The 26,113-nt window shown below is 34.3% G+C and overlaps 1 protein-coding gene and 1 long non-coding RNA gene across 2 annotated transcripts; both read left to right on the top strand.

Annotated features, from left to right (window-relative positions):
• The first annotated feature begins 4,125 nt into the window (after positions 1-4,125).
• LOC133194441 (uncharacterized) lies at positions 4,126-9,697 on the top strand. Its single transcript, XM_061330397.1, has 2 exons — positions 4,126-4,251; positions 8,444-9,697. Exons 1-2 carry the CDS (start codon positions 4,249-4,251, stop codon positions 9,623-9,625), a joined length of 1,185 nt encoding a protein of 394 aa, XP_061186381.1. The 5' UTR covers positions 4,126-4,248; the 3' UTR covers positions 9,626-9,697.
• A 14,091-nt stretch (positions 9,698-23,788) lies between these two features.
• On the top strand, positions 23,789-25,138 carry LOC133195549 (uncharacterized). The gene is made up of 4 exons (XR_009722217.1): positions 23,789-23,835; positions 24,139-24,255; positions 24,562-24,716; positions 24,954-25,138. It is a non-coding gene; the product is annotated as an uncharacterized LOC133195549 (long non-coding RNA).
• The last annotated feature ends 975 nt before the right edge of the window (positions 25,139-26,113 follow it).

Genomic DNA, 26,113 nt, shown 5'->3' with positions numbered 1-26,113 from the left:
CAGAGTTCGATGAGAAGAAGATGTTTTTACGGGTACCAATCGAGTGGGTAAATGTGATTGTTTGCGAGAAAGTATTGACAAACCCTGGCTACAATGGACCGGGAGTAAACATGTTGACAAAATTAGGCAGACGACGCACGCGTGCTCGAGTGAGAGAAACGCAATTGTAAAATTGCGGAGCTCACAATCCAAATTTACGCAATCGGTTTCTTTAAGTTAGGCTTCTGTTTTAATAGCAGTTTAAGTTGTAGTGAGGTGGCGAGTATAAAGGTGGACGTTTAAACAGCCCGATCTTCACGTCAACGTCATTGTCACAGTTGGTTGAAACCCCTCAATGCCCTCTCTGACTACGGATAAGACGTTCAATCGTGAAAAAATTCACCAAACTACAAGCAACCAAATGTTGCCTTGTCCTTGCTTAGGCACTAGGCAGTAGAATAACCAGACCCCATGGAACTTCCGTCATCCTTGCCATGATTTCAAGATATTCGTATCGTCGGATAAAAATAAAAAACAATGTGTAAAGCTCAAGTGCATCAAATGGAATAACGTTGTATGTTGACAAAACTGTCATCATCAATATGTACCCGTTTTCGGCTCTACGTGACATCATACATTTCACGGTCGAGTAGTTCAGTGCACCAAAACCAAGATACCCTCTGACCAGTTTTTGAAATTTTCGGTCATGCAGTCAAAAAACTTTCGCACATAATGGTACCCTGCATTTCTTTTACCTTTCAGTATATAATTGCTATTTAGATACGCATTACTGACAAAATATGTTCAGAATAATACTCCTTACAATAAACAACCTTAACTTCGCTACATGGACCCATCGAGGACTCGAAGGGCTAGTAATTAAATGATCATTTTATTTTTAGGTCACCTGAGTCACTCAGGTGACCTATTGCTATCTGTTGTCGTGCGTCGTCCGTCGTCCGTTGTGTGTTAACATTTGAACATTTCAGCTTCTTCTCTAAAAACCTCTCAACCAATTTCAACCAAATTTGGCATATAGCATCTATGGGTGAAGGGGAACAAAAATTGTGAATTTCATGGTTCCTGGCCCCCTGGGGCCTGAGGGGTGGGGCTAAAACCACCAAAATTAATGCTATCTTTAAAAATCTTCTTTTTTATTCCTGGATATCAAGCAGTCGAACTGTTGGCATGATTGTAATAAGCGTTGAGCCCTCTACCAAAATTGTGAAATTCATGGCCCCAGGGTCAGGGGTTTCGGTATTAGGGCGGGGCTCTATTGATTACATAGTGAAAATGCATGAATTCTTTGAAAATCTTCTTCTCTGTTCCTGGGTATTAAATTAACTAAGTAAGTACATAGTTATGATAAGCAAGAGTGCCTCTTCCAAAACTGTGAATTTCATGGCCCCAGGGTCAGGGGTTCTGGTGTTAGAGCGGGGCTCTATTGATTATATAGTGAAAATGCTTTAATTCATTGAAAATCTTCTCTGCTCCTGGGTATTAAATAAACTAAGTAAGTACATAGTTATGGTGAACATGGCTGCCTTTTCAGAAATTATGAATTTCATGGCCCCTGGCTCAGGGGTTCAGGTGTTAGGGCGGGCTCTATTGATTATATAGTAAAAATACATTAATTCATTGAAAATCTTCTCTGCTCTTGGGTATTAAATAAACTATTTAAATAAGAACATAGTTATAGTGAACATGGCTGCCTTTTCAGAAATTATGCATTTTATGGCCCCTGGGTCAGGGGTTCAGGTGTTAGGGTGGGGCTCTATTTATTATAAAGTAAAATTGCATTAATTCTTTGAAAATCTTCTTCTCTGCTTTTGGATTTTAAATAAACTAACTTAGTGCATAGTAATGACAAGCATGGTTGCCTCTTCCAAAATTTTGAATTTCATGGTCCCAGGGTCAGGGGTTCTGGTGTAAGGGCGGGGCTCTATTGATTATATAGGGAAAATGCATAAATTCTTTCAAAATTTCTTCTCTGCTCCTGGGTATTTTTCAAACAAAGGAAGTGCATGGTTATGATAAGGAAGAATACCTTTTCCAAATGTGTGAAATTCATGGCCCCAGAGTAAGGGTTTCTTGTGAAGGGGGGGGGGGGGTCTATTGATTATATAGTGAAAATGCATAATTTCTTTCAAGATATTTTTCTACTACTGGTTATAAAGCAAAGGGAGAAGTGTATAGTCATGATGAGCAAGGGTGCTTATTCCAGATTTGTGAGTTTATGGCCAATGGTTCAGATGTTATGGTGTAAGGATGGGGCTTTATTTAAAGCTTCATTTATCAGTTTATGGATCCTCTAAATTGTTGTATTGTACTCAGGTGACCGTTAAGGCCCTTGGGCCTCTTGTTATTTATGTAGTTTACGGGGACTTCACTGAAGTATTACACATAGTCCGAAGTGTAGAGATAAAAATTCTCTGGTAAAGGAGAAGACACTGAAAATCTTCCTATTGCCCTAGAAACGAGTTTCTATTAAATAAAAGGGGTTGTAAATGCTATATATCTCGTGTGCATTATTATTTCTCCCTCTTTTCAAATAAAGGTGACAATGTCTTATTTTACCTCCCTCTCTCTCTCTCTCTCTAATTATTCTGAAAACAAGTTTTGTCTTATGTTTTGGATTCAAAATAAAATGACATTGACCTTTATATCACAAGCAACCCTTCATCATGAAGTTTTCAAAATGCGAAGGCTTTATACTTACTACAAAATGATGATTAATTAACATGTCTATTTTCAAGACCCCCCCCCTTTGAAACAGCTAGGTAGAATACACAGACATAAAACTTAAACAATTGATTGAGAAGAGCTTAAGAGTTTCACGAATAAAATTAAGTTTTGCTGATGTGATCTGATATTTTGCCAGCATTCATTCTTCCTCTGTTTTGTCTATAGAATTAATAATTATTTTATTTAGAATTAATTTATCTTTAAAAAGTAGCGATTGTAAGCTGTATTCATTAGCATTTGTCGTTTTCTGGTGAATGTATTACTTGCATATGAATAATTTCATTCAATGCTAATAAGAATTATTTTTAAAAATTTCTATCGTTTTTATTAATTTGAAAATCCTGGGATCCGCTCCTACATGCGTGATGGCCTCATAACTACTGTACACAAAACATTTACCACGCCGGAAATATTCATGATTCTGCTAAATTAAGAAAGTTTACATATAGATTATCATCTTGTTAAAAAGCTTAGCCCCCGTCCAATGCAAAAAATGCCCGAATTGAAGAGGAAAACTCAGGATTTTTTTCTTCAGCCATGTTTTGACGTGAACCTGGTATTCTGTTAATTCCGTCTTCCACAGGAGGCCTTCTTGTTATTCTAGGATATCAGAGAAAAATTAGTAATTTTATCTTACACAATTCAGATCTCTCAAAAACAATTTTCTTCTAGGCACTACCTTGTATTACTTTATGTGGTAAAAAAAGGGGGGGGGTGTCTACGTTCTACTAATACTCACTTCTTTAAACATTGGCCAATCTTACAGCTTATGGTTTAGTTCGGGGTGTCATTTGGTATTGCTTGCAATAGCATATTTTTATAGCTATTGTTATTATTATTATTATTATTATTATTATTATTATTGTTGTTATTATTATTATTATTATAATTATTATTATTTTTTACAGTTATACAATTTTCTTCCAGAACAAAGTGCACATACATTGCTTTCTTTTGATATAAAGAGTAATAGATGAATTGTTATGAAATAAGAATTTTACAAAATGTTTTATCTCTATTTTGATAGTCAATTTCCTGTTACCTTGACTTTTTGTATTTTATTTAGATTGCCCCAAAGATTCTATTAAAGAAAAGAAACTTCTTTTAGACGTTTTGGATTTTGGGGGACAGTGTGCGTATTACGCCTGCCATCAAGTTTATCTCCAACAAAGAGCTTTTTTTCTACTAGTAGTGGATATCTCTAAACCCTTCGAAGAGAGAGTAGACCCTTTTATTTGCCAACAAGATGGCACTATGTTTGCAAACTATACTTATGGAGGTAACCTAAAAATGCTTGCTTACTTAAAACAGATTGGATTTTCAGTTATATTACTTTCAATTCTGTGAAATTGAAAAGAGAGAAAGAGTGACTCTTTAATTTTATGTTCAAGTCATATATTTTTTTATCTGAATTGTATAGATTATTTTCTTTTCTGGCTGAAATGGATCCACACCTACTGTGATAGCGACACGCCTGTTATCATCGTTGCAACTCATCTTGACGTAGTTCCAGATCCACAAAAAATGGTAGCTTCCTTTTATTCAAGCAAATAATCATCATCTCAAAAGATTTTTACAACTTTTCTCCTGTTATACTTTTATACTATCATTTTTTATCGGATTGCTCTGGTTAAAAAAAAATCACATAAAATTCCAAAATTTTCAATGCTTTTTTTACAATATTTTACTATGTGTAAATAATTAGTTATAACATACAGTACAATTTGAACTGAAGCAACTTCAAAACGGCCTCAAAAATGTTTTAATTTTAGTATTTTAAAGAATTTCTAGAAGAAGTGTCCATAGAAAAAATATCAAAGTTAAGAAAGTATATGGCACATATTTATTGCAAACTATTCACTTTCCTTACTTTTCTGTTCATTTTTATACATAATTTTCAGAGATCAATCAAGTAAATAAATTCAATGAAATTAAAATCAGACAAAGATGTAATACCATCAAATTATTTGCTTCAAAGACAAAATAAAAAAAAAAATTAATAATGAATTTTTGAATGCTGACAAATATTTCAAGAAGCCTTTAAGCTTTTGCAATGAAATTTTACATAGCAACTCTCTGTGGTCAAAGGAAGGCCCCCATTGATTTTGAGGTCAAAGGGTCAAAGGTCAAGGTCGTAAATTCATACATTCTATCTGTGTAACACTTTCGTTTTCGGGCGATATCTCAAGAAGCTTTTGAGCTTTTGAAATGAAATTCCTAGGGCCTCTCTCACCCCTCTCAAAGTGTCCCGCCGCGGTATTTTTTATTGTATTAAAAGTTGCGTGGCTCTATTTCAAGCACAGAAGCAAGTGGAGAGTTATTTCGAATAATACAGGTTGTCGGTGGACTTTATATTCTAATTACATCTACATTAGAACTGTTTAGTAAAGGCTAAAGTAGACACCATGTATTGTGTAAAATTTTGACAATATCAAACATGAATATAAACATGTATATGTGACTCAATGTTTGCATTGATTTGCTTTATAAGGAAGCGCCTCTTTGGTCTACGGGTATGATTCTTACTTAGCATATGAAGGTTCCCGGGTTTGAATCCCGGACGATCCCGTATTTTTGTGTGTGAGTTTTTATGTACTAAATGATAGTATTCAACATATGAAATGAAGATATGACGTCTGGTGTGTACAAACCTCTCATAAAATCATTATTGCAGTAAAATAGATATTTTATATAAAAGAAAATCTTCTGCACACATCTTAAAGAATAAGCAAATAAATCTATATATTCATATTGGCATTTTTATTTGCTTTAGTATACATTTAATAATTCTACAAATCCTGGGGGGTGTCCGACCCCCCACCCCACCCCCACTCCCCACGATCTGCGCATCCTCTTCTTTTTTCCTTAAGCTGGGGACACAAATTCTCTGAACTAGCTTGTTTTTTAAATAATCCAGTTTGTAAAATGATAAGACTTATGGACCTTTCCTATAGTATTTTTCATAAAAAAATTTTTAACGCCAAATAATGCTTCTCCCTCATCAGTTTTTGTTAGATTTTTTATTATATTTAATTTGTGCATTTTAGAGTTTATTTCTCAAAATAAGGAATTGTGTTTAAAATAGTCTGATGTTTCATGATGAATTGACTGGACTGTAAATACACAGGCCCCTAGTAAGCAATTTCAGTTTATAAGGGTGTGGGGGCACAACCTAAAAGAAAGTCTTGATAAGCCAAAAAAAAAAAAAAAAAAAAAAAAAAAAAAAAAAAAAAAAATCAGGTGTTCTTGAGGGGCACCACTGCAAACTTCTAATATGTATTACTGGCTCAGTAATTAAGGGGACACAATAGTAGATTAGCTTCAAATTGCAGTTTTTCATTTGTAATATAGATCATTATGATATTTCAAATGGCTTTATTTGTAACTTGATAAAGTTTAAACTTTTTATGTACCAAACTAGAGGTTGTTTCGCGTTTCGCGTTTGTATATTTATATAATAAATATAAGATACATTAAGGATATCCAATCCTCAGCCAGGAAGCATAACTTTTAAATTTATTATTTTATTAAAAAGTCTGAAACTGAGATCTTTCTGTGCAAGAATTTTCACTTTATGCAACTCAATATGATTCAAGGTTCGTTGAAGTGTTAGAAACCGCCTTATAAAAAGTTGTCATTTGTACCCCATAAAAGAAAAAAATGAATTCATTTTTTCGAAAAATTGAATTTCTCTTAGTCTAGCATTAGATATCAATGCTTATAAGCATGATATGAAATTAGACATGATATGTGATGTCTAGCAATGATAGCACAAGCTTTTTACACTATGTATTATATAACAATTGGAGTAAAGAGAAGAACTAAAATACTGTATAAACATAAAAGAGATGCAATTTTCTCCAAATGCCTGGATACTTATATTTTTCTATCCTAAATTATATTTGTTGATCAATATTCTTTTAGAAAATGCATAGCTGGTGTTTTTATTCGCATTTCCCGAAAATATGTACTAGTATGAGATTTGATAATTTTCCCTATGTAATATGATTAACAATAATAATGAACTTTGAAGAAATACCATGGGTAAATTCACGTTAGTATGTGAAATAAGAGACATTTTTGTGAGCATTTTCAATTACTTAAAAGCTGATTTTCAGAACCTGAGGATCAGACTACCTTAAGATACACCAACGAGAGAAAAAAATGTTTATGCATTTCGTTTCGTGCTACCGATGTGGTCACAATGTGATGACAAATTAACTCTTTCTAACGCTTTTGACGATTCATATCGTAAAACAAAAGGTCCATAGGCCACATCGCTCACCTGAGCACACTGGCAAGGAAAAAGAAAAAGCAAAAGAAATCAGTTCAGTATTGAAAAGTTTACGGGGGGCAAACTTGAATTTACGCTTCCTTGGCATCTAGGAAACCAGAAATTTTCAAATCTGGGACAGTGATGCCAAGTTGATATCTTAGCCAATAAGGTATACTACACGTCTATACCCAAGCAAATATGATTAAAGTTTAAAATATGCAGCTATTTCTTATTTCCCAGTTTTTCCCGGGAATTACCAGTATTTCCCACTGTCCTGGGAAATATGAGTATTTCCCGCTTTTTGCCAACCCTGTACCTTCAACAGCTAATGTTCTTGAGAAGGTGGTTTTTAAAGGTATTACTTATCAATTTCTATGTAAAACTTTGCATTGGCCCGCTGTTGTGTCTGCACTAAACCCCTACGTATTTCATTATGACTAACAATGAACCACTGTTGGAACAAACTTAAATCCACAATATCTGAGGATACATCTCTTATAATGTGACTAATCTTGACTTTGCTGTTCTCGAGAAGAAGATTTTTAAAGACATTTCCTATATACTCCTATGTAAAACTTCGACCCCTTTGTTGTGGCCCCTACCAACCCCCGGGGATTGTGATATGAACACATAGGTTTTATCTTTTCTTAGATGATTTTAAAAGATACCCCAAATTTTCACGAATTCTGAATTATCTTCCTTTGAAAAAGGGCGTGGCACTTCTTTTGAACAAACTGAAATCCCCATTACCTAAGGTTGCATTGTGGCAAGTTAACTTGAAAGTGGCACAATGTTTCTTGAGAAGAAATCGAAAATATAATATATATATATATATATATATATATATATATATATATATATATATATATATATATATATATATATATATATATATATATATATATATATATATATTATACAGGCGTTAGTCGGACGCAAAACACTCTATGATCAGAAAAGCTCACTTGAGCCTTTAGCTCAGAGGAGTTAAAACCTTAACATTATTTGTGATAAATTCAATCGTCTGCTTAAATACAATAACACTGAATTACAAATTCCACCTTAACTTACTGATATAGAAAGTACCTTTTAAAAATCGTACAAGATTTCTTTTATCGTTATGACGCCATTATCAAATGTGTACAAGAAAGACTCCGAAATCATATAAAGATGAGCAACCAGTTTTAATCGTCAAAATTGATCGACATTTTTCGCCGCTAGTAAGCGATCACCAATTTCACGCACTGAAATTAAAGCGATAGTAAAGGACTCGAAGCTCTCTGAGCCTCCGTCCAAAAATGAATTAAATACATGTATTCGAAATCCGTCTAATATTGTTACATCATGTCTAAGCATTCCTCATATTACCAGATATATTTCTCTTTACATTTCATATTCAAAAACATACACAAATGAGCATTGTATGTTGGTTATGTTTTACAGAAATCGTCTTTCTTCCAAAGAATCCTCGTTCTTTTGCCACCTGATTCAAACTTGGAGCGTCATATATCAAATGAAAGATGTTTCTTTACTGGATTTCCAAAAAATCTCAGTCTACTAATCGAACCTTTGACAGAACTAGAAAAATGCATCTGTTCAATCGCTTTAAGAGCCAAATGGGAAGCAAACATTCCAACTGAATGGGTCTGGTATGGAGACAGCATTTGCCGTTTGTTGAATCAGGGTGTAAAAATTGTTAAAAGGGGCGAATCATATCATCAGAAAGTATTTTCAGAATCCGTCGACCTTATGAAATTTTACAACGATATCGGGGTCATTCTTTTCTTTAACGAAAGATTGCTTCGAGATATTGTTATCGTCGATGTCCAGTGGTTCGTTAACGCCTTTAAATATGTAATCACAGACCAAAATCACTTTCTGTGGTTAAGGATGCACGACAACCACGACTGGATGTATTTTAATCAAACGGGGTATCTGAAAGATAGTCTTTTAAATGACATTTGGAAAAGAAGATATTCAGGACATAAGCATAAAGAGGATCTCTTATTGTACGCGGAACAACTTGGTTTACTGGCAAGAGGAGAAAGCCATTGTCGTGGGTCACGAGTACATTACGTCCCTTCTATGAATAAACGCAGCTTTGACTCAAAGGGAAAACATCTTTTCGAATCAGTGCAAAATAGAACAACCGTGATAGTGTACCAATTCGAGTTCTTTCCATATTTCTTTTATTTTCGTTTGATTGTTGCGATGATTTCAGCTGAAATGCCTTTTAATATACTCGATGAGGCAGGGGATTATCTTTATAAGGACTTAGCTTGTTTTCTGTATAAGGGCCATATAGTGGTGGTGGCGGCCACAACGACTTCCATACAGATTCAGGTTTTACACCGAAAAAACGAGATGCAAAGGGACACTGTTATTGAAATTAGAAATTTGATCGAAGAAAGACTGAAAGAAATTACAGAAACATTTCAGAGAGGCTGTCGGTACACAGTTGGTTATCAGTGCTCTTATCAAGAGGTGTACAGTTATCTGTCAGATTGCTTTGTACAGGAGCAGGATATTCTAGGAAAAGCAACAATGTCATGTCCAGCACACTTATCACAAAATAGTCACCAAATCAGAGAAGAAGATATTGTACATTTTTGGAAAAAATTATGATCGTAGTATTTCTATAATAACATTTTACAAAAAAGTTTCCTTTTATCAATATTTATTTGCAAAATCATAAGAATTGCAACAATTATCGTTAACGTATATGTTTCTTCTGATAATTTTCACGATGTCTAGTTTTTATATGACCTTTGGATTGAAAATCTTATGATGTTATTATTTAGATAGGTAGTGGTGAAATTCATAAGTTTTGTTAAATGCAAAAATCATATTTAAATAACATAAGGTACTGTACATGTACGTGTACATAAATTGGAGTATTCAAAATTTAGCGCAATTACCGGGTATTGAGTTGTTGGCGTATTTATGAATTAGTGCTACACACAAACGTTCCATATATTGTATTTATAAATGATTTATTAGCGGAATTCATGAATTAGCGCATTGTTGTCCGCGCCAAAGTTACTAAAATATGAAACCCGCTAATTTAAGTACACATACAGTATTATTTTAGAACGACTTTGTATTTACATGAGGTAAGTATCTTTTAAAGCTTAAATACAACGACAGTGTTTTTAATGTCTAAAGCAAAATGATATCCTCCCGAAATTGTTTTTTTTCTGTGTCGCTTTTGTTTAATCTGTAGTTTTTTTTATCTATCATTTGTCTCCTCAAACAATCTGTCTTTAAATCGAATGATGACTGACGTTTTTAGACAGATTGTCGGGTCATTGCTTACACTGAATTGTCTACGGAATTCTCCGTTATAGCTTGATCAGGAGCACATGGCGAAGGTGACGTCGACAAGGAATGCTCACTCTTCCAAGTCATATGATCCCACATCTGATTTTTAAGAGGACCATGCTTACTCTGCTCCCAATTTATTTTGTATCGGTGGACTTTTGAGCCTTATAATCGTTCGTTGTCTTAATATTTCATGAGCTTAAAATAATTTGTCATGTCAAGAGACGACAAGTGATAAGTATGAAAACCAAAACAAAAGGGGGAAAATGATTTACTGTTACAATAGTATTTACTGTAAGGGGTATCATGGATATTTAAAAGATTTGAAAATTCCACATAAATTGTTTACTTTTATATATTTGTTCATATAAGCCATCATAAGCTACAGTTTCCTTATTTAACTTTGTAAATAAATTTGCTTGTGAAATACTTATTCAAATGAACTAATTCTTGTTAGTGTAGATTTAAAGCCATCCAGCACAGATTTCAAGATTTACATTTTGTCTTTAAATTTTTCTTTTCTATTGAAGGACACTTTCTACGAATAAAAAAAAATTGAATTAAACAATTGGTATTTGATTTCCGATTTATTTTCGTATTAATTGATTCAAATATCAAGGTTCTGAAATAATTAAGAAGTATCTGTAAATCGTCTAATTAAACGGTTATCAAAATGTTCACTTTTTAGCTCACCTGAGCCGAAGGCTCAAGTGAGCTTTTCTGATCACATTTTGTCCGTTGTCCGTCTGTCCGTCTGTCTGTCTGTCCGTCTGTCCGTCCATCTGTAAACTTTTCACATTTTCGATTTCTTCTCCAGAACCACCGGGCCAATTTCAACCAAACTTGTCACAAAGCATCTTTGGGTAAAGGGGATTCAAGTTTGTTCAAATGAAGGGCCATGCCCTCTTTCAAGGGGAGATAATTAAGAATTAGTGAAAATTTGGTGGTATCTTTTAAAAATCTTCTTCTCAAGAACCACTGGGCTGTAAAAGTTGAAACTTATGTGAGACCTTCATTACATAGTGTAGATTCAAATTTGTTCAAATCATGACCCCCGGGGGTAGGTGGGGCCACAATGGGGGATCAAAGTTTTACATAGGAAGATATAGGAATAAATCTTTAAAAATCTTCTCCTCAAGAACAATTAAGCCACAATTAGTCATATTGATATGGAATCATCCTCAGATAGTGTAGATTCAAGTTTGTTCAAATCATGACCTCCAGGGTTAGGGTGGGGCCACAATGGGGTATCAAAGTTTTACATAGGAAGATATAGGAATAAATCTTTAAAAATCTTCTTCTCAAGAAGAACAAAGCCACAATTAGTCATATTGATGTGAATTCATCATCAGGTAGTGCAGATTCAAGTTTGTTCAAATCATGACCCCCGGGGGTAGGGTGGGGCCACAATGGGGGATCAAAGTTTTACATAGGAATATATAGAAAAAAATCTTTAAAAATCTTCTTCTCAAGAACAACAAAGCCACAATTAGTCATATTGATATGGAATCATCCTCAGGTAGTGCAGATTCAAGTTTGTTCAAATCATGACCCCTGGGGGTAGGGTGGGGCAACAATGGGGGATCAAATTTTTACATAGGAATTTATAGAAAAAAATCTTTAAAAATCTTTTTCTCAAGAACAACAAAGCCACAATTAGTCATATTGATGTGAAATCATCATCAGGTAGTGCAGATTCAAGTTTGTTCAAATCATGACCCCCGGGGGTAGGGTGGGGCCACAATTGGGGATCAAAGTTTTACATAGGAATATATAGAAAAAAATCTTTAAAAATCTTCTTCTCAAGAACAACAAAGCCACAATTAGTCATATTGATATGGAAACATTCTCAGATAGTGTAGATTTAACTTTGTTCGAATCATGACCCCCAGGGTTAGGGTGGGGCCACAATGGGGGATCAAAGTTTTACATAGAAATATATAGGAAAATATCTTTTCAACAACAGAAGGCCATATTTAGTCATATTGATATGGAAGCATCCTCAGGTAGTGAAGATTCAAGTTTGTTCAAATGATGGGGGGGGGGGGGTAGGGAGGGTCCACAATGGGGGATCAAATTTTTAACAAGGGAATATATAGGAAAAAAATCTTCTGCTCAAGAACAGCAAAGCCATTTGTTATATTGTTATGGAAGCATCCTTAGGTAGTTCAAAATCCAAGCCCCCCCCCCCCTTTAAACTTTTCAATACTGAAGTGATTTGTGCTTTTTCTTAGCCAATGTGCTCAGGTGAGCGATGTGGCCCATGGGCCTCTTGTTACTGTTAACTTTATAAATCAGTACACTTTTTAAACATTTTTTTACGGCATTATCGCGAATTCTTGAAACAAAAAACTGTGGTTACTTTTTACTAGTATAAATATAGATTTAGATTGATTGATTATATATATTCTTTAACGTGCCATTCGAGAATTCCTCACTCTTATGAAGATGTCACCGTATGCCACTGAAGGGCTTCAAATTTAGATCTTTAATCGGCACTCAGTGCCATTAAGTATTGAGGGTTCTTTATCGTGCCAAAGTCTACCGTGACATAGGACCTCTGTTTTACAGGTCTCATCCGAATAACCCATGACTTATTTCAGCTTTCGGGCGCTTAGCAAAGGAACATTTACTACATGTTCCTCTGTTTACGTCGGAGTTTGAAGTAGCAGAAGGAATGAAAATCGAATACGGGACTCTCGATCAAGAAAGCCCATGTCACAATTTATAGCTACGATTCATTTCGAATTCATAAATCACATCAAATCGGAATTTATCGTAGATGAAGTCATAGGATATCTTCGTTTATGGTTTTGAATCGCAGCAAATCGCAATAACGTAGCGATTGTTTTGAGCATGTTCAAAACAATCGTAGACACAGTACGATTTTTAAGTATTCGTAGACAACCGCACAACACACGCACTGCACTCGTACACAAATTCGTAGTAAATCTTCGACATTCGTGGAACTTCGTATTACTAAGTACTCGCGACAATGCCAGTGTCATACGAGTTACTGCGAGTGTTCTCCGAATTGAAAGGAACATAGTACGACTTTCCCGCGAATATGATACGAAAAAGGACAATTGATGGCAATTTCTGTACGAGTACTGTGCGATTGAACTACGAGTTAACACTATGAAGGCAAACGTTGTCTGATGTTAACACTGTTGAAGACAAAATACCACATAAAATAAAAAGAAAGAGGCTAAGAAAAGTGAAATAAACTGAAAATGCTTTGTCACAGAAACTATGAAGACTGAACATAATCAAAAGCTCCACACTGTAGCTTTTACCCTGATCAACTTTACTATGATGTTTAATAATTTCAAACAACTCTCCCTTTTTTCTATATGCATTTCATTACATGTATATTCGTGAGAAATCATCATTAATCGTAGGATATACATAATCGTGTATGTATCGTGCCATATCGTAGTACTTCGTACGAGTATCGTATATATGTACCCGCGTTTAATCCTTAATAATCGTGGAATTATCGTAACCAATTCGTAATGCTGTCGTCTCGGTTCCTACTTAAAAATCGTACAAACCTCTTACTTTGTCACACAGACATCGTAGACACCCCGTTCTCACAGCAGCAAAAAATTCCACACGCTCTGGAAAAATCGCGAGGCTAACCTGGCGATGAAGGGCGATTTTCGACTTTTTTTAAGTAGTGGGTAAACGTAGCATAAATCGTAATAGTGTGGCACGGTCTGAAGCTAACGCCCTATCACTATGCTACCTTGACCGGTTATTATACTCCCCGCTTGAAAAGGGGGGGGGGTTATAATGATAGGGGTATCTGTCCTCCGTCTGTCTGTGCGTCCGTCCACTACGCATTGGGGTACACATCTCTTATCCGCAACTTTTCTTATACAACTGAATAAAATTTCATGAGACTTTCACAGAATCTTTATTACCTAGTGCTATTGAGACCTCCTAATTTACCTTTTGATCGGATACATAGTTCGGTTTTCCATTAGTACATCATAGAAAATTGTATTTTTTTTTCTATAGTATTTATGGGGTATCCATCTCTCTTCCACAACTCCTCCTATACCACTGAATAAAATTTAATGAAACTTTCACAGAATCTTTATTACATAGAATCATTATGCACCTCCTACTTTACGTTTTGATCAGTCACTTATTTCGGGTCTCCCATAACAAAACATGGACTTTGCCATTGTAAGCATATGGGAGGCGAGGGGTATCATTTTGTGAGTTCAGTGCTCACAGTACTTGTACCTCTAGTGTATATTTAGAATATACTTATATTTAATAAAACGTGTTGCAAGTGGCCTTAACTATGAATGTCCCCATTTTACCAACATTTTAGAAAATAAATATACATAAACCTGTGTTGGCTAAGTGGGAATGGAATGGAGAACAAAAGAATCTAATTTAATTCTCTGTTTTAGTACAACAGATATATTTACTAATCAAATATTTTGCAGCATTTTTACGTTACAGATTTGGTGATGTGTGTATTAAGTACTAGAATATACTAGTAAATTTGGGTCTTGTATTTATATTTCTAATCTTAATAAATTTCTTTAACCATTGCAGAGTAATTCATTGCATATATATTAATAATTAACAGTTTTTTCCCTCTATTAGTGACTATTATTGAAGAGATATTATCTCAGTTATCTGAATTTGAAGGAGAAGACCTCCTACGTATAAAGTTTTGAAAACTTTTTAATCTCCAGAAAACGATTATTTTTTTCATTTCGGAATTTTCAGAAGTTGTTTACTGTATGTGTGCATAAATTGGCGTATTCAAAATTTAGCGCAATCACTGGTTACGGAGTTGTTAGCGTAATCATGAATTAGCGATTCATGTGTCAATTCCGTATATTGTATTTGTAAATGAATTCTTATCGCTTTTCATGAATTAGCGCAATCGTTGTCGGCGCCAAAGCCGCTAAAATATAAAGCGCGCTTTTATACGTAAAAATACAGTATCTCCACCAAGAAATTTATAAATTAAAATAAAATCAATAACAAAAAAAACTTGACATTTCAAAACTTGATACAAGTATGTTTAAAGATCAGAGAGGCTTAAAACATCTTAAAAGATCTTAAAACAAAAGAGTAAAGATGAAGAGCTAGGAGGAGTAAGCATCCCTATCGACAAGTCACATCACCGTGTGCTCCTTCTCATGATCGGGTAATCGGAAAAAATCCGTAGAAAATTTAATGTGAAAATAATGTTCTAATGAATTGTATGAAAAATGTCATTCAACATTCGACTTTTTAATTCTATATGCTAACAAGATCATTGTATCGAACATAGGATTATGGAAATGTTGACGTTAAAGAGACCGACGATATCCTTGTTTCATCAACGTATTTGTCAGAAGCGTGTCTCGTTTGAGACAATAATCGTAGAACATGCTCTTACGTATCGAATCCATAGAAGATTGATTGATTGTGTATTGTTTTACGTCCCATTCGATAATTTTTCACTAATATATAGACGTCAGCATATACTTGCGGTGGGCCTCAAATTTAGACCTTTACTCGATACTCAATGCCATCGAACAGTGAGGAATCTTAAATGTGTTTACGCCTATCATGACACGGGGCCTCGATTTATTAAGGTTTTATCCGAAAGGGCCGCAAATTTTATTTCTTTGTGCCGAGCGCCTGGCGAAGGAACAGTTACTTTCAATTTTTTTTCATCGACTTAGGTTAGTTGCAGCCTTGATTCCACTAACAACCTTCCGATCACGGAATGAGCGCTCCATTTGCAGGTGATAAAAGTGTATATTTCTACATAAATAAAGAAAGCTGACGAAAAATAGGCAAAATCATCAGGTTTATCATAAATTCTAGTTGTTAGTTTGCCATTAATGTCTTTCTTTGATTGAATATCCAAATGTTTAACAGATTTGTCCGACTCTGTGGTGTCGTTTGCTACAGCATATTGTAGAATTGTTGAAAATCAGAAGTTGATCCTCAAAAATTCACCAAAATTTTCAAAAGTCTATTACATGAAAACGTACGACTTTTCTACACTTTATACAACCATTCCTCTTAACTTAACTTTTTGATATAATAGAAAACGGCTTTTTCCACAAATGGAACTTGGAAATTTTCACATCTTGTGATCGATCATCAACAAATCTTCTTTGTTAAAAATCAATCTGATTCTACATACAAGTACTCTGCAATTGACATTAAAAGGATGCTTGAGTTTCTCATTGACAACATTTATGTAGGGTGAATTCACCATGCATCGGACACCCTTGCACTTCAACAAGTTCTAGCGATATCGCTACCGACCGAATATTATCAAAATGGAACTTAACATGTAGTATGTGGTTGAATTATAAATTTTTGACACAATCGTGCCCTATTTATTGAGAAAATATCATTAAAAACCGATTTTTTCGAAATAAGTCAGAATTCACCATGGATCGGACAATATTCACCATGCATCGGACATACGATATTTATACCAGAAAAATATCATACCTTGATCTCGGTGCTTTAAAATTACTGATATCGAAACATTTTTATCTTTCATTAAAAAATTAAACTTCTAGTTAAATTTGAATGACTATTTCGATCCACAAATATGAAGAGATTTTAGTTGCATCACATCGCCTTAGAAAGGCTTTACAATGCTAGTAATATGGCAACTCGCGCCTTTGTCTCGTGGGTTAAAATCATCTAGTTTAAAGAAGTAAATTGAGTCCACTTCTAGTCGTCATATATCGATAATTTGTATTTTCACTGAAAATTTAGAGTTTCTATTTTCAATTTCCGTAAAAAACAGCTGTCATTTGGGTTTTACATGAAAATGGAAGTGATTACCCATGCATCGGAAAGTGTCCGATGCATGGTTAATTTGTGTCCGATGTACGGTGAAATAAACATACTAGTAAAAGACAACTCTAAAAATTATTTTACAAACATTGAAGTAAAATTTTTGAAAAATTTTTGTAAAATTATCAATCATTGATAAATTTTACCTGGGTCCGACTCGTTCCGTTGAAGTCTATTTAAAAGAGCGACAACTCTAAAAATTGCAAAATTGTAAAATTCTGGTTACTCCCCTTTGATGATGCAAAATATGACGTAATTTCAAGGCCATTCTTGTGGTATTTTTATCACAACATGGAAATAAAAATCGGCATCATTAAAAAGTTTATATCTTTACCTTTAAGACAGAAACAAGTAAAAACACGGGGAGACTCGGGTTCAATGAAAGTTTATTGCTGAAAGTTGTCCGAAGCAAGGTATGTGTCCGATGCATGGTTAACTCACCCTAATCTTCTGAGACTTAGTCTTCCAACAAACTGTTGAAATATTCAGTGGAAACTTATTGTGTTCCTTTATTAATTGGCCTACTTTTATATTTCTTTGAGGAAGAATTTATTCAGAAAACAAAAAAATCTAAATAAGAGGAAGAAAACACTGGCTGCGGCCTTCAACTCGACATTGAGGTATATCCATTAACAATAGTTATTTTCATTTATATGTCGACTCTATATATATATCAGTTAAATTAAATGACACCACAGAATCTGGCATATCTGTTTCATATGTATATATTTTACTGATTATTAACGATAATGGTCAACTAACAGCTAATTAAATTGCATGAAAAACGAGATGATTTCATCTTTTCATCTTTTCCAAAGTCAACTTTCCTAATTTATGTAGTAATATCCCGCTATCACCTGCATATGGTGTTTATGTCTCCAAACCCTTTTCGCTACTCAAGAGCATGCTCTGAGTATGATTTTTTTTTTGAAGTAGAAGTTAATGAGTGAACTCGGTTTCATATAAAATACAAAAACAGGTCTGCTCATAAGGGCGCATAATACCCATGGGCTTTCCAAAGAATATTTGGAAGAACTGAGGCCCGTTTTACAGTGATAACTTAGGACCAAGTTATATCTTAGGAAAGAACTCTTTCCTGAGTTCATTACTTATCCTTAACCTCGTCTCATTTAAGAACATTCATGAGCTATGTCATAATTGAAAGACAGATAAATCATTGCCTTAGGAGGAAACTGAAAACAGAGAACAACATGCAAAGGAAACCATTTCACCCCAGAGGCTCGTTTCTCAAAAAGTCGTAGATTTGGGCCTAAGTTAGTCCGACTAAGTAAGTTATGCCAAAAATTTAGACGGGCCTAAATCGCGTTTCAGAAAGCGGCATAAGACTAGACCTAAGACTAAGACCTCTCCGCTAAGTACTAAGCATTAAGTTTAGAGACTACAATTACATGTGGTGGATCAAATTTATATCATACTTAAACCTGAATACAGAAGTAAGGCACGGAAAGCATTAGCGTGTGTGCATGTTTTCTCTCTTCACCATCTTTCAGACAGATATATTACGCAAACTTATCTGTATTTTCAAGGTCAAAGCATTCAAAATAATAACTAATTTTGTATGCTCAGATAAATTTTATAAAAATCTATATAGAACAAATTACATTAGAAAAAACATAAACGTGCATGTACTCGATTGTGATATGTTTGTTTTTTTGTTTGTATGTTGTTTAACGTCCCTCCCGAATATTTTTCACTCATATGGAGACGCCACCACTTGCCGGTTGAGAGCTGCAAATTTTGTCCTTTACTCGGCACTTACGCCATTGAGCAGTGAGGGATCTTTTTCGTGCCAGCACCTACTGCGACACGGGACGTCGGTTTATACGGTCTCATCCGAAGGACCGGTCTCCACTTCCCACAGTGGGATTCGAACCCCGATTGTGATACGCGACAATACAATGGTACATTAAAACCCAAACAAGGAACATAGCATGCGTACTTGCGAAAAATTGGAATACATTAAGCATGAAGAATTTTACTGAAGTAATTTTCCTTTGAAAATAAGCCATATTGTCTTTTCACTTATGTTTTACATTAAAATAAATACACAGAAGGTAGTGGCAAAGGCCTGGAACAGGTTCGTTGCAACGGTTTCAAAAGTGGGGAACCCCCACCCCCCCCCCCCACCCACCCCCACCCCAAAAAAATACCAACAAATGAGGGTTGTGGGGGGAAGGGAGAAACTTCCCAAATTAATGTGACCAAAACAAACTTCATTAGCTGTCCAAGTCAAAAACCTAATTAACTATCCAAGTCATGGAACTTGCCAGGTCAAAAAGCTAATCAACTGTCCAAGTCATGGGATTATGGAATTTGCCAGTGCTCAACCTTTTAGCGACAAAAAGTGGGATGGGTGACCAACATCGGAAGGAAAATATAGCAAAATACTACACTCAGAAAAAGTGGAGGGCCGGGCCCCCTGGAAAATTTAACAATTATGAAATCATATATTATTAAAATATGGAAAAGAGATTTTTGAAAATTTATCAGTTATTTCATAACAGAATAATCAGTTCTAACTGAATTAGATTTCTTGGCATGTATCATATTACATGTATTACACTATAGGCATAGAGTATAACATTGATATCGATATGATGATTTACAAAGTCCATGTAAAAATACGCATATACAACATTTCCATTAGCATACGCATTCTCAGTAAAGGTTTGCAAAGAGCTTAATTAGTTTTTAACCCCTTCACTTCCATATCGGTCAATTTGACCGATGGCGCGTTAAAACACGACTTCGCGAAAACAAGATCTCCGTATCTATTTTATGATAGCATAAAGGTATACAAACTATATATCATCTTTTTGGAAATTTTCTCTACTTTTAAACTATGCAAAAATGTTATGTCTTAATGTCGATAATGAATAGATTTTACGTTTTGAAGACATACACGACTTTTTGAAAATGGCGCGGTTTTCCAAAGCAATTGACGATTTTCCAGACGATTGACATTTTTTTCCTAATTAACTTATAAAGAAAGTATGATATATTCTTAAAGCATATTTTCTGTGCTTTTAAAATATGTAAAAAATATTGTTATTACTTTAAAATATTTTGTAAAAACAAGAATTTTCTTGCACTTATGTGTTTTTTCTCGTTTTTATTCGTAATATTTAAATAAAGCTCAGCTTTACGTGTATTTCTGTACTGAAATAGGGAAAACAAAATAAAGCTGGTAAAAGTAGAGAAAATTTCCTTTTCAACAAGCCTTTACTGGTCTTCTTACTGTCAGTATTTTCTTAATTATGATAGTTTGAATTTGTGACCATTGCATAATTTTTGTAGAAAAACGGGGGCGATCAATATTTAACGTCAAGGTCGATTTTGTTGCGTCTTACTAGGAACAATTAACTTACATACATGTATATTGTTTTATAAGTACTATTTATATTTATACTTTTAATGAAATAAATGCTTAATACAAAATAATTGGTTTAAAAAAAACAAATATATACTATCTATCTTTTGTAAAGTTTTTTTTTAATATAATGAATTTATTTATCTATATTACATGTACAATAATGTTGATAAAAAATGTACATTCCCTAAACGTCTTTACGTCGAAAAAAAAAACGAAGTTAGAATATTGCTGTATGTTAATATATATATTCTTTAAAATATGAAATTTAATTAGATCTCTACTGACACGGAATTTAACAACTTTGAAACAAGCACAAAAACTCGCAATTACACGACTCATCACTGTAAGAGTTATTACGAATTGAGATTACCACGTGTTTCCGCTGTAGCAGTAAACAACAACATGATGATGATCTGAACGTCAATTTTCAATATTTACACTTGCAAATGTTTCCCCCTATGTAACACTATTTGAACAAGACGTTTTTACATCTCTATAAAAACAAGTTTGGGTTCAAGAGGTCACATGCTAATTAGTGCGCATGAATACATTGACGTCCTGGGAACTAGGTCACTACTTTTACTACGAACGTAAACAAAACCGGCTGAAATCAAATAAAAGGTGTTGTTCACACAATGTCGGATGAAAAAAAAAATCATTTTCGTAAACAAAATAAAATCTGTTCAAAAACAAACTTTTTTTATTACAAAAAACTTTTTTTATTCATTTATCATAATATACGTCTGCTTTCAACCCCCCCCCCCTACCAAAACATAACTATCATGGCTGAGTTTGGAAATTTTGATCTCTGTGATGACGACCCGTTGCTGTACCTTCTCTTTGATAATGATATCCTGGCCGCATTGGATCTCCCTTTTATGGCCCCAGCAAGCGTTGAAGAGACTGAAGAGGTCGAGAAGGAGCTGAAGATGTCTGATATGGAGGGACTTCCTAGCCCTGGTATGCCCGCCCCCCCCCCCCCCCTTCTAAGAGATTTAAGTCAATGACTGAGGAAGACCTGAAACAGTTTGAGGACTCCAGACAATCCATTTCAACAAAAAGAAATACTCAGTGGGGAGTGAAACTCTTTCAAGGTACATATGTTATAAGTACCTCTAAAAAAAACTACAAACAAGGAATATAAATCATAAACAAATTAAACCAATCAAAATTCAAACAATGCCGATATCAATATATCCTTGTAAATAAGGCAAAGGTATGTTCTACAAGTATATTTACAGTATAACAATACATTCACCAGCACAAAGGCATACCATATTTTTTCTGCAGTTTCAGCAGGTGATTCTAATGAAAGAATTCAATGTATTTCAAACAAACAAACAAACAAAACAGAAATGCAGTTAACTTACAAAAATAAATTATAATTTTTAAATCAACATAAAAAACAACAACTAAACATGCAAACCAATAAACAGAAAAAAACTACAAACAAAAATTTAACTATAAAATAAATAAAAATTAACATGATTAATGCAATCAAAATCAATGATTTAAATAAACTCCCTTTACAATTTATAGATTGGCACTTGGAGGTCTTTTCTGATGTTCTTGATTTCAAAACTGTCACATCTGAGATCCTTGCTGAAAAACTGAGGAAATTTTATTGCGAAGCCAAACCCAAATCAACTTCAAAAAGGACGGCAGAGTTAACAGTTGCACAAGCTGAAAATTATCACAAAAAAAGTTTAAAGAATCTTCGCGCTGCAATTAATAGGCACCTTCAGGATTTGGGTAGATCCATCGATATTTTTCGAGATAAGGAATTTAAAACAGCGAATCATACTTTAGATGGAATGCTCAAATCCCTGACAAAAACTGGTGCATCAAGGGCCACCAACCATAAAACAGTCATTCATCCTGAAGACCTTCAGCGCATCTCTACATATTTTCTTTCTGCTCCGCATTCTCCAATTGTCCTTCGCCAGTGTGTTTGGTACAATTTGTCTATTCATTTAGTTACAAGGGGTTTAGAGTTTCATCATCAATTACTAATGGATTCTTTTCAATTTCACAAAGATGAGAACAACTTAGAATACATAACTCTTCGTCACGAAACACAACAGAAAAACTTCCAAGGAGGTATTGCATCTGATGAAGCTCCTTCTGGAAAGCGTATATACGAGGTTCCTAGAAGTGAAACCTGTCCTGTAAAAATGTTGCGCTTGTTAATGAGCAAGACAGATCCCAGTGCTACAAGTCTATTTAATACATGTTTCAAGGATGCCCTATTGAACTCTGGATCTGACCTCTGGTACACTTCCAAACCTTTGGCAAAGAGATCATTCAGTGGCTATATGTCCGATATTTGCAAGTCATCTAAATGTCTGAAGTCTTACACCCCTCACTGCTTGAGAGCCACGGCTATTACTGCAATGAGTGATCATGGATTCGAGTCACGACAGATAATGTTCATGAGTGGACATCGTAGCGAAGCGTCTCTGAAAACCTACAATCGAAATTTGTAAAATGAGCAAAAACGATCCGTAAGTTCATGCCTGTCTCTGCTCACAAATCCTGATCAAAATGGCAATCACAGCAACACCAACCTTTCGTGCAGTGCATCCACGACGTTCACTCCATTAGCTTCTTCCTCCGTTTCTCCTCGTGAACAAGAAAAGCATTTCTCTGAAATTCCAAAGGAAAATCATCCTGCTTTTGACGCTAGTTCTTCCGTCAGCACCTCCATGTCGTCTGATTTCCTCTCAAAGTCTGTTTTCAATCACTGTGTTTTTAACTTCAAATAGACGCCTTAGGACCACTTTACTTCAACGGAAGTAGTGACATTCCGCAAAGTTTTTCCCGATTTTTTCAAAATACACAGTAATTCTCTTGTAGTTTTACTTTTGTAGAAAATACAATGTTCGTTTAACTTAAACTACTGTTTATTTTTAATCAGTGTTAATTAAATAGTTGAAATATATGGAACTACTTTTTGTTACGTCATTTTAACTGAAGCGCTTATCTAGGTCAAATCAGAGGAATGTATGGAAAAGCGTTGTAGGCATCAATTCGCAAGAAGTGTAAATATAAGTAATAAGGTATCATTTTTTGAGTTTTATTGGGATGTAAAACGGGCTGGCACATGATCAAATCTTCCATAAAGCCCTTCGGGCTTTATGGATTTGATCACGTGACCAACCCGTTTTACATCCCAATAAAACTCAAAAAATGATACCTTATTTCTTAATTATTATTTTTAGACGAAGAACATCACATCAATGCATCAAATAATACGGTCTTTCCTTTGGTATTGGAGGTGAGTAAGTATTGACTGAAGAGGTTTAAATCTGTCTTTAAAACGCATTAATTCACGCTCAAATGAAACAAAATGCACACACGTACTAGATCTTCATGTACATGTATAGGCGTTACCCTGTTTCAGTGTTTGTATCTCGTATTTTAGATTGAAACTTGTTCAGCCTATTTTGTGTTGCTTTTGAAGTGTATGCTTTTGATGACCACCCTTAAGTACCTTTCAAAATAAAATCAAGTTGGCATAGGAATGGAGAGTTGTTGTCAGTATGAGTGTACATGTAACATTATCACATTGAATGTTTAGGGTGCTGGCACCATATGCTTCAGTACTTTCATCTGTGAAGACCCACTTGCTAACCCTACCAATCACTAGAAGGACCATTATGTGGGGACACAGGTGCTTATTATGACCAATGAACAGGTAAATTTTTGTTTTGGTGAAAATTTCTATATCTATAAAAATTCTAATTAAAGTGAAGTTTTCATTGCATTCTCTTGATATTGCATTCACACAAGTTTATAAGAATTTGATTTATATTCTGAAAAAAGTGTATGATACACATAATATGTATGATGCATGATTCTACATATAAACACACTATTTAAACACACAATATTTATTCGAATTTATGCCCAGATATGGAACAAGCTGTCTTTTATAGACTGCTGTGGTATTTTCAATCGCGTGAAGTATGTGGTTAGAATTTCCATTTTCTCAATTTTTCAGTCATGTACATGTATACATGGGTGGTCAAACTATATTCACCGGATGGCTATTTATCAACACTCCCATGTACACGAACAGCCTTGCCCCAGGAATTTTGCCCTGAAGCAACAGTTTTCAGTCAATTAATGTGTCCTTTTTCTTAACAACCCTGACAGGTATGCTATTTCTTTAACTTCAATAATTCAATTATGATGGTTTACTACTGGCTTGATTATTTTTCAGTCCTGATACATTGACTTAACCAAATCATTTAACTACTTGAATCACATAATAATATTAATATACTTTTAATTTTAAAAGGAAAATTATATCAATGTATTAATTGTAGCATTCTTAATTTTATATATGTAAATTCACATAATCTGTTTCAAAATATTTAAATCTTTTACAAGGTAGAAGCTGATTACATGCACTTGACAGAAAATGATCATGTGTTGGACAAGTCAAAGAAGTTCCTCCAGTCTTTCAGAGAAATGACAGTTGATGAAAGAATGGTGTCCACAAAGTAAAAGTGCTCTGGACTTCAACATTTTGTGGAAGATTAAATCAGTCTGATTTAGAATTCAGCTTGCAATATTTCCGGAATTGTATATTTGGATAAAAACATCACTTTTCTACTTCCTGACTACCGGTAAACAGTTTTGCGTTTAATATTGCCAATGCCATCTATTATTATTTTTCCCTCCAAGATGACGTCAAGTCTTTATTGTACCCCTTAAGCACTGTTTCCAGAAAAATCTTGAAATGAAATCAATTAGTTTATTTTTCTTGTTAAATTTAAAGTCGGGGAAAAAATCCACGAAAATAAAGGTTATTTTTAATGGCATCAAGAAAATGGATTTGTTTTTGTTTAACAGAAAGATACTATACATGTTGTAGTTACTGTTATGTAATTTTTACATCGCTGTTCAGCCACACCTTTTTGTCATTTTTGCCACACCTTTATTAGCCACATCTTTCAGGAAATGTATAGGACCTGTGGGTCTGTCAATTTAATTTGCTAGTAAATATGCATATAAATTTGAACAAAATTGCGCTGGTGGAAAGTACTGTTTTTTTTTTAATTTACTTGATATTGTGGATGTGATTTTTTTAAATTAGAACACAAGAAACCCTGTTTGCAAATTGTACTTCAAGTTTTTGACATTTTTTTTAATTACTTGCATTGTCAATTTATTATTGCCTTAAAAGACCAAGTCAAGTGTTTCTCATCAAACATGGCTAGTGAATGCAGTCTTCACCAGCGAAGGGATTTGCTATTCTTCTAACAAACCCTTGGTCTATCTTGCTATCAAAAGTCAGGATTTTTTTTCACAGGTTGTGATTGGAGTTTATTGACATCATTTGACTAATCAGCAAGTGCTATAGTAAATGACAATATCTTCATTCAGGATATTTCTTGACTCTATAGTCTTTGTAATAAAAAACTTTGTAAACAATGATTCATAAGACAACATTCCATTCTTTAAATTGCTATGGCATATCATCCAAAGTGAAGATTATGTGCACATAATGTAATGTGGAACATACATTTTGTATATTGCAGAAAAAG

Source organism: Saccostrea echinata, unplaced genomic scaffold (assembly GCF_033153115.1).
Source record: "Saccostrea echinata isolate AGI-Se365-2 ecotype Australia unplaced genomic scaffold, CSIRO_AGI_Sech_v1 ptg000029l, whole genome shotgun sequence".
Classification (NCBI taxonomy): domain Eukaryota; kingdom Metazoa; phylum Mollusca; class Bivalvia; order Ostreida; family Ostreidae; genus Saccostrea; species Saccostrea echinata.
Note: the sequence above shows the minus strand (reverse complement) of the source record. Positions and strands in the feature narration are given on the sequence as shown.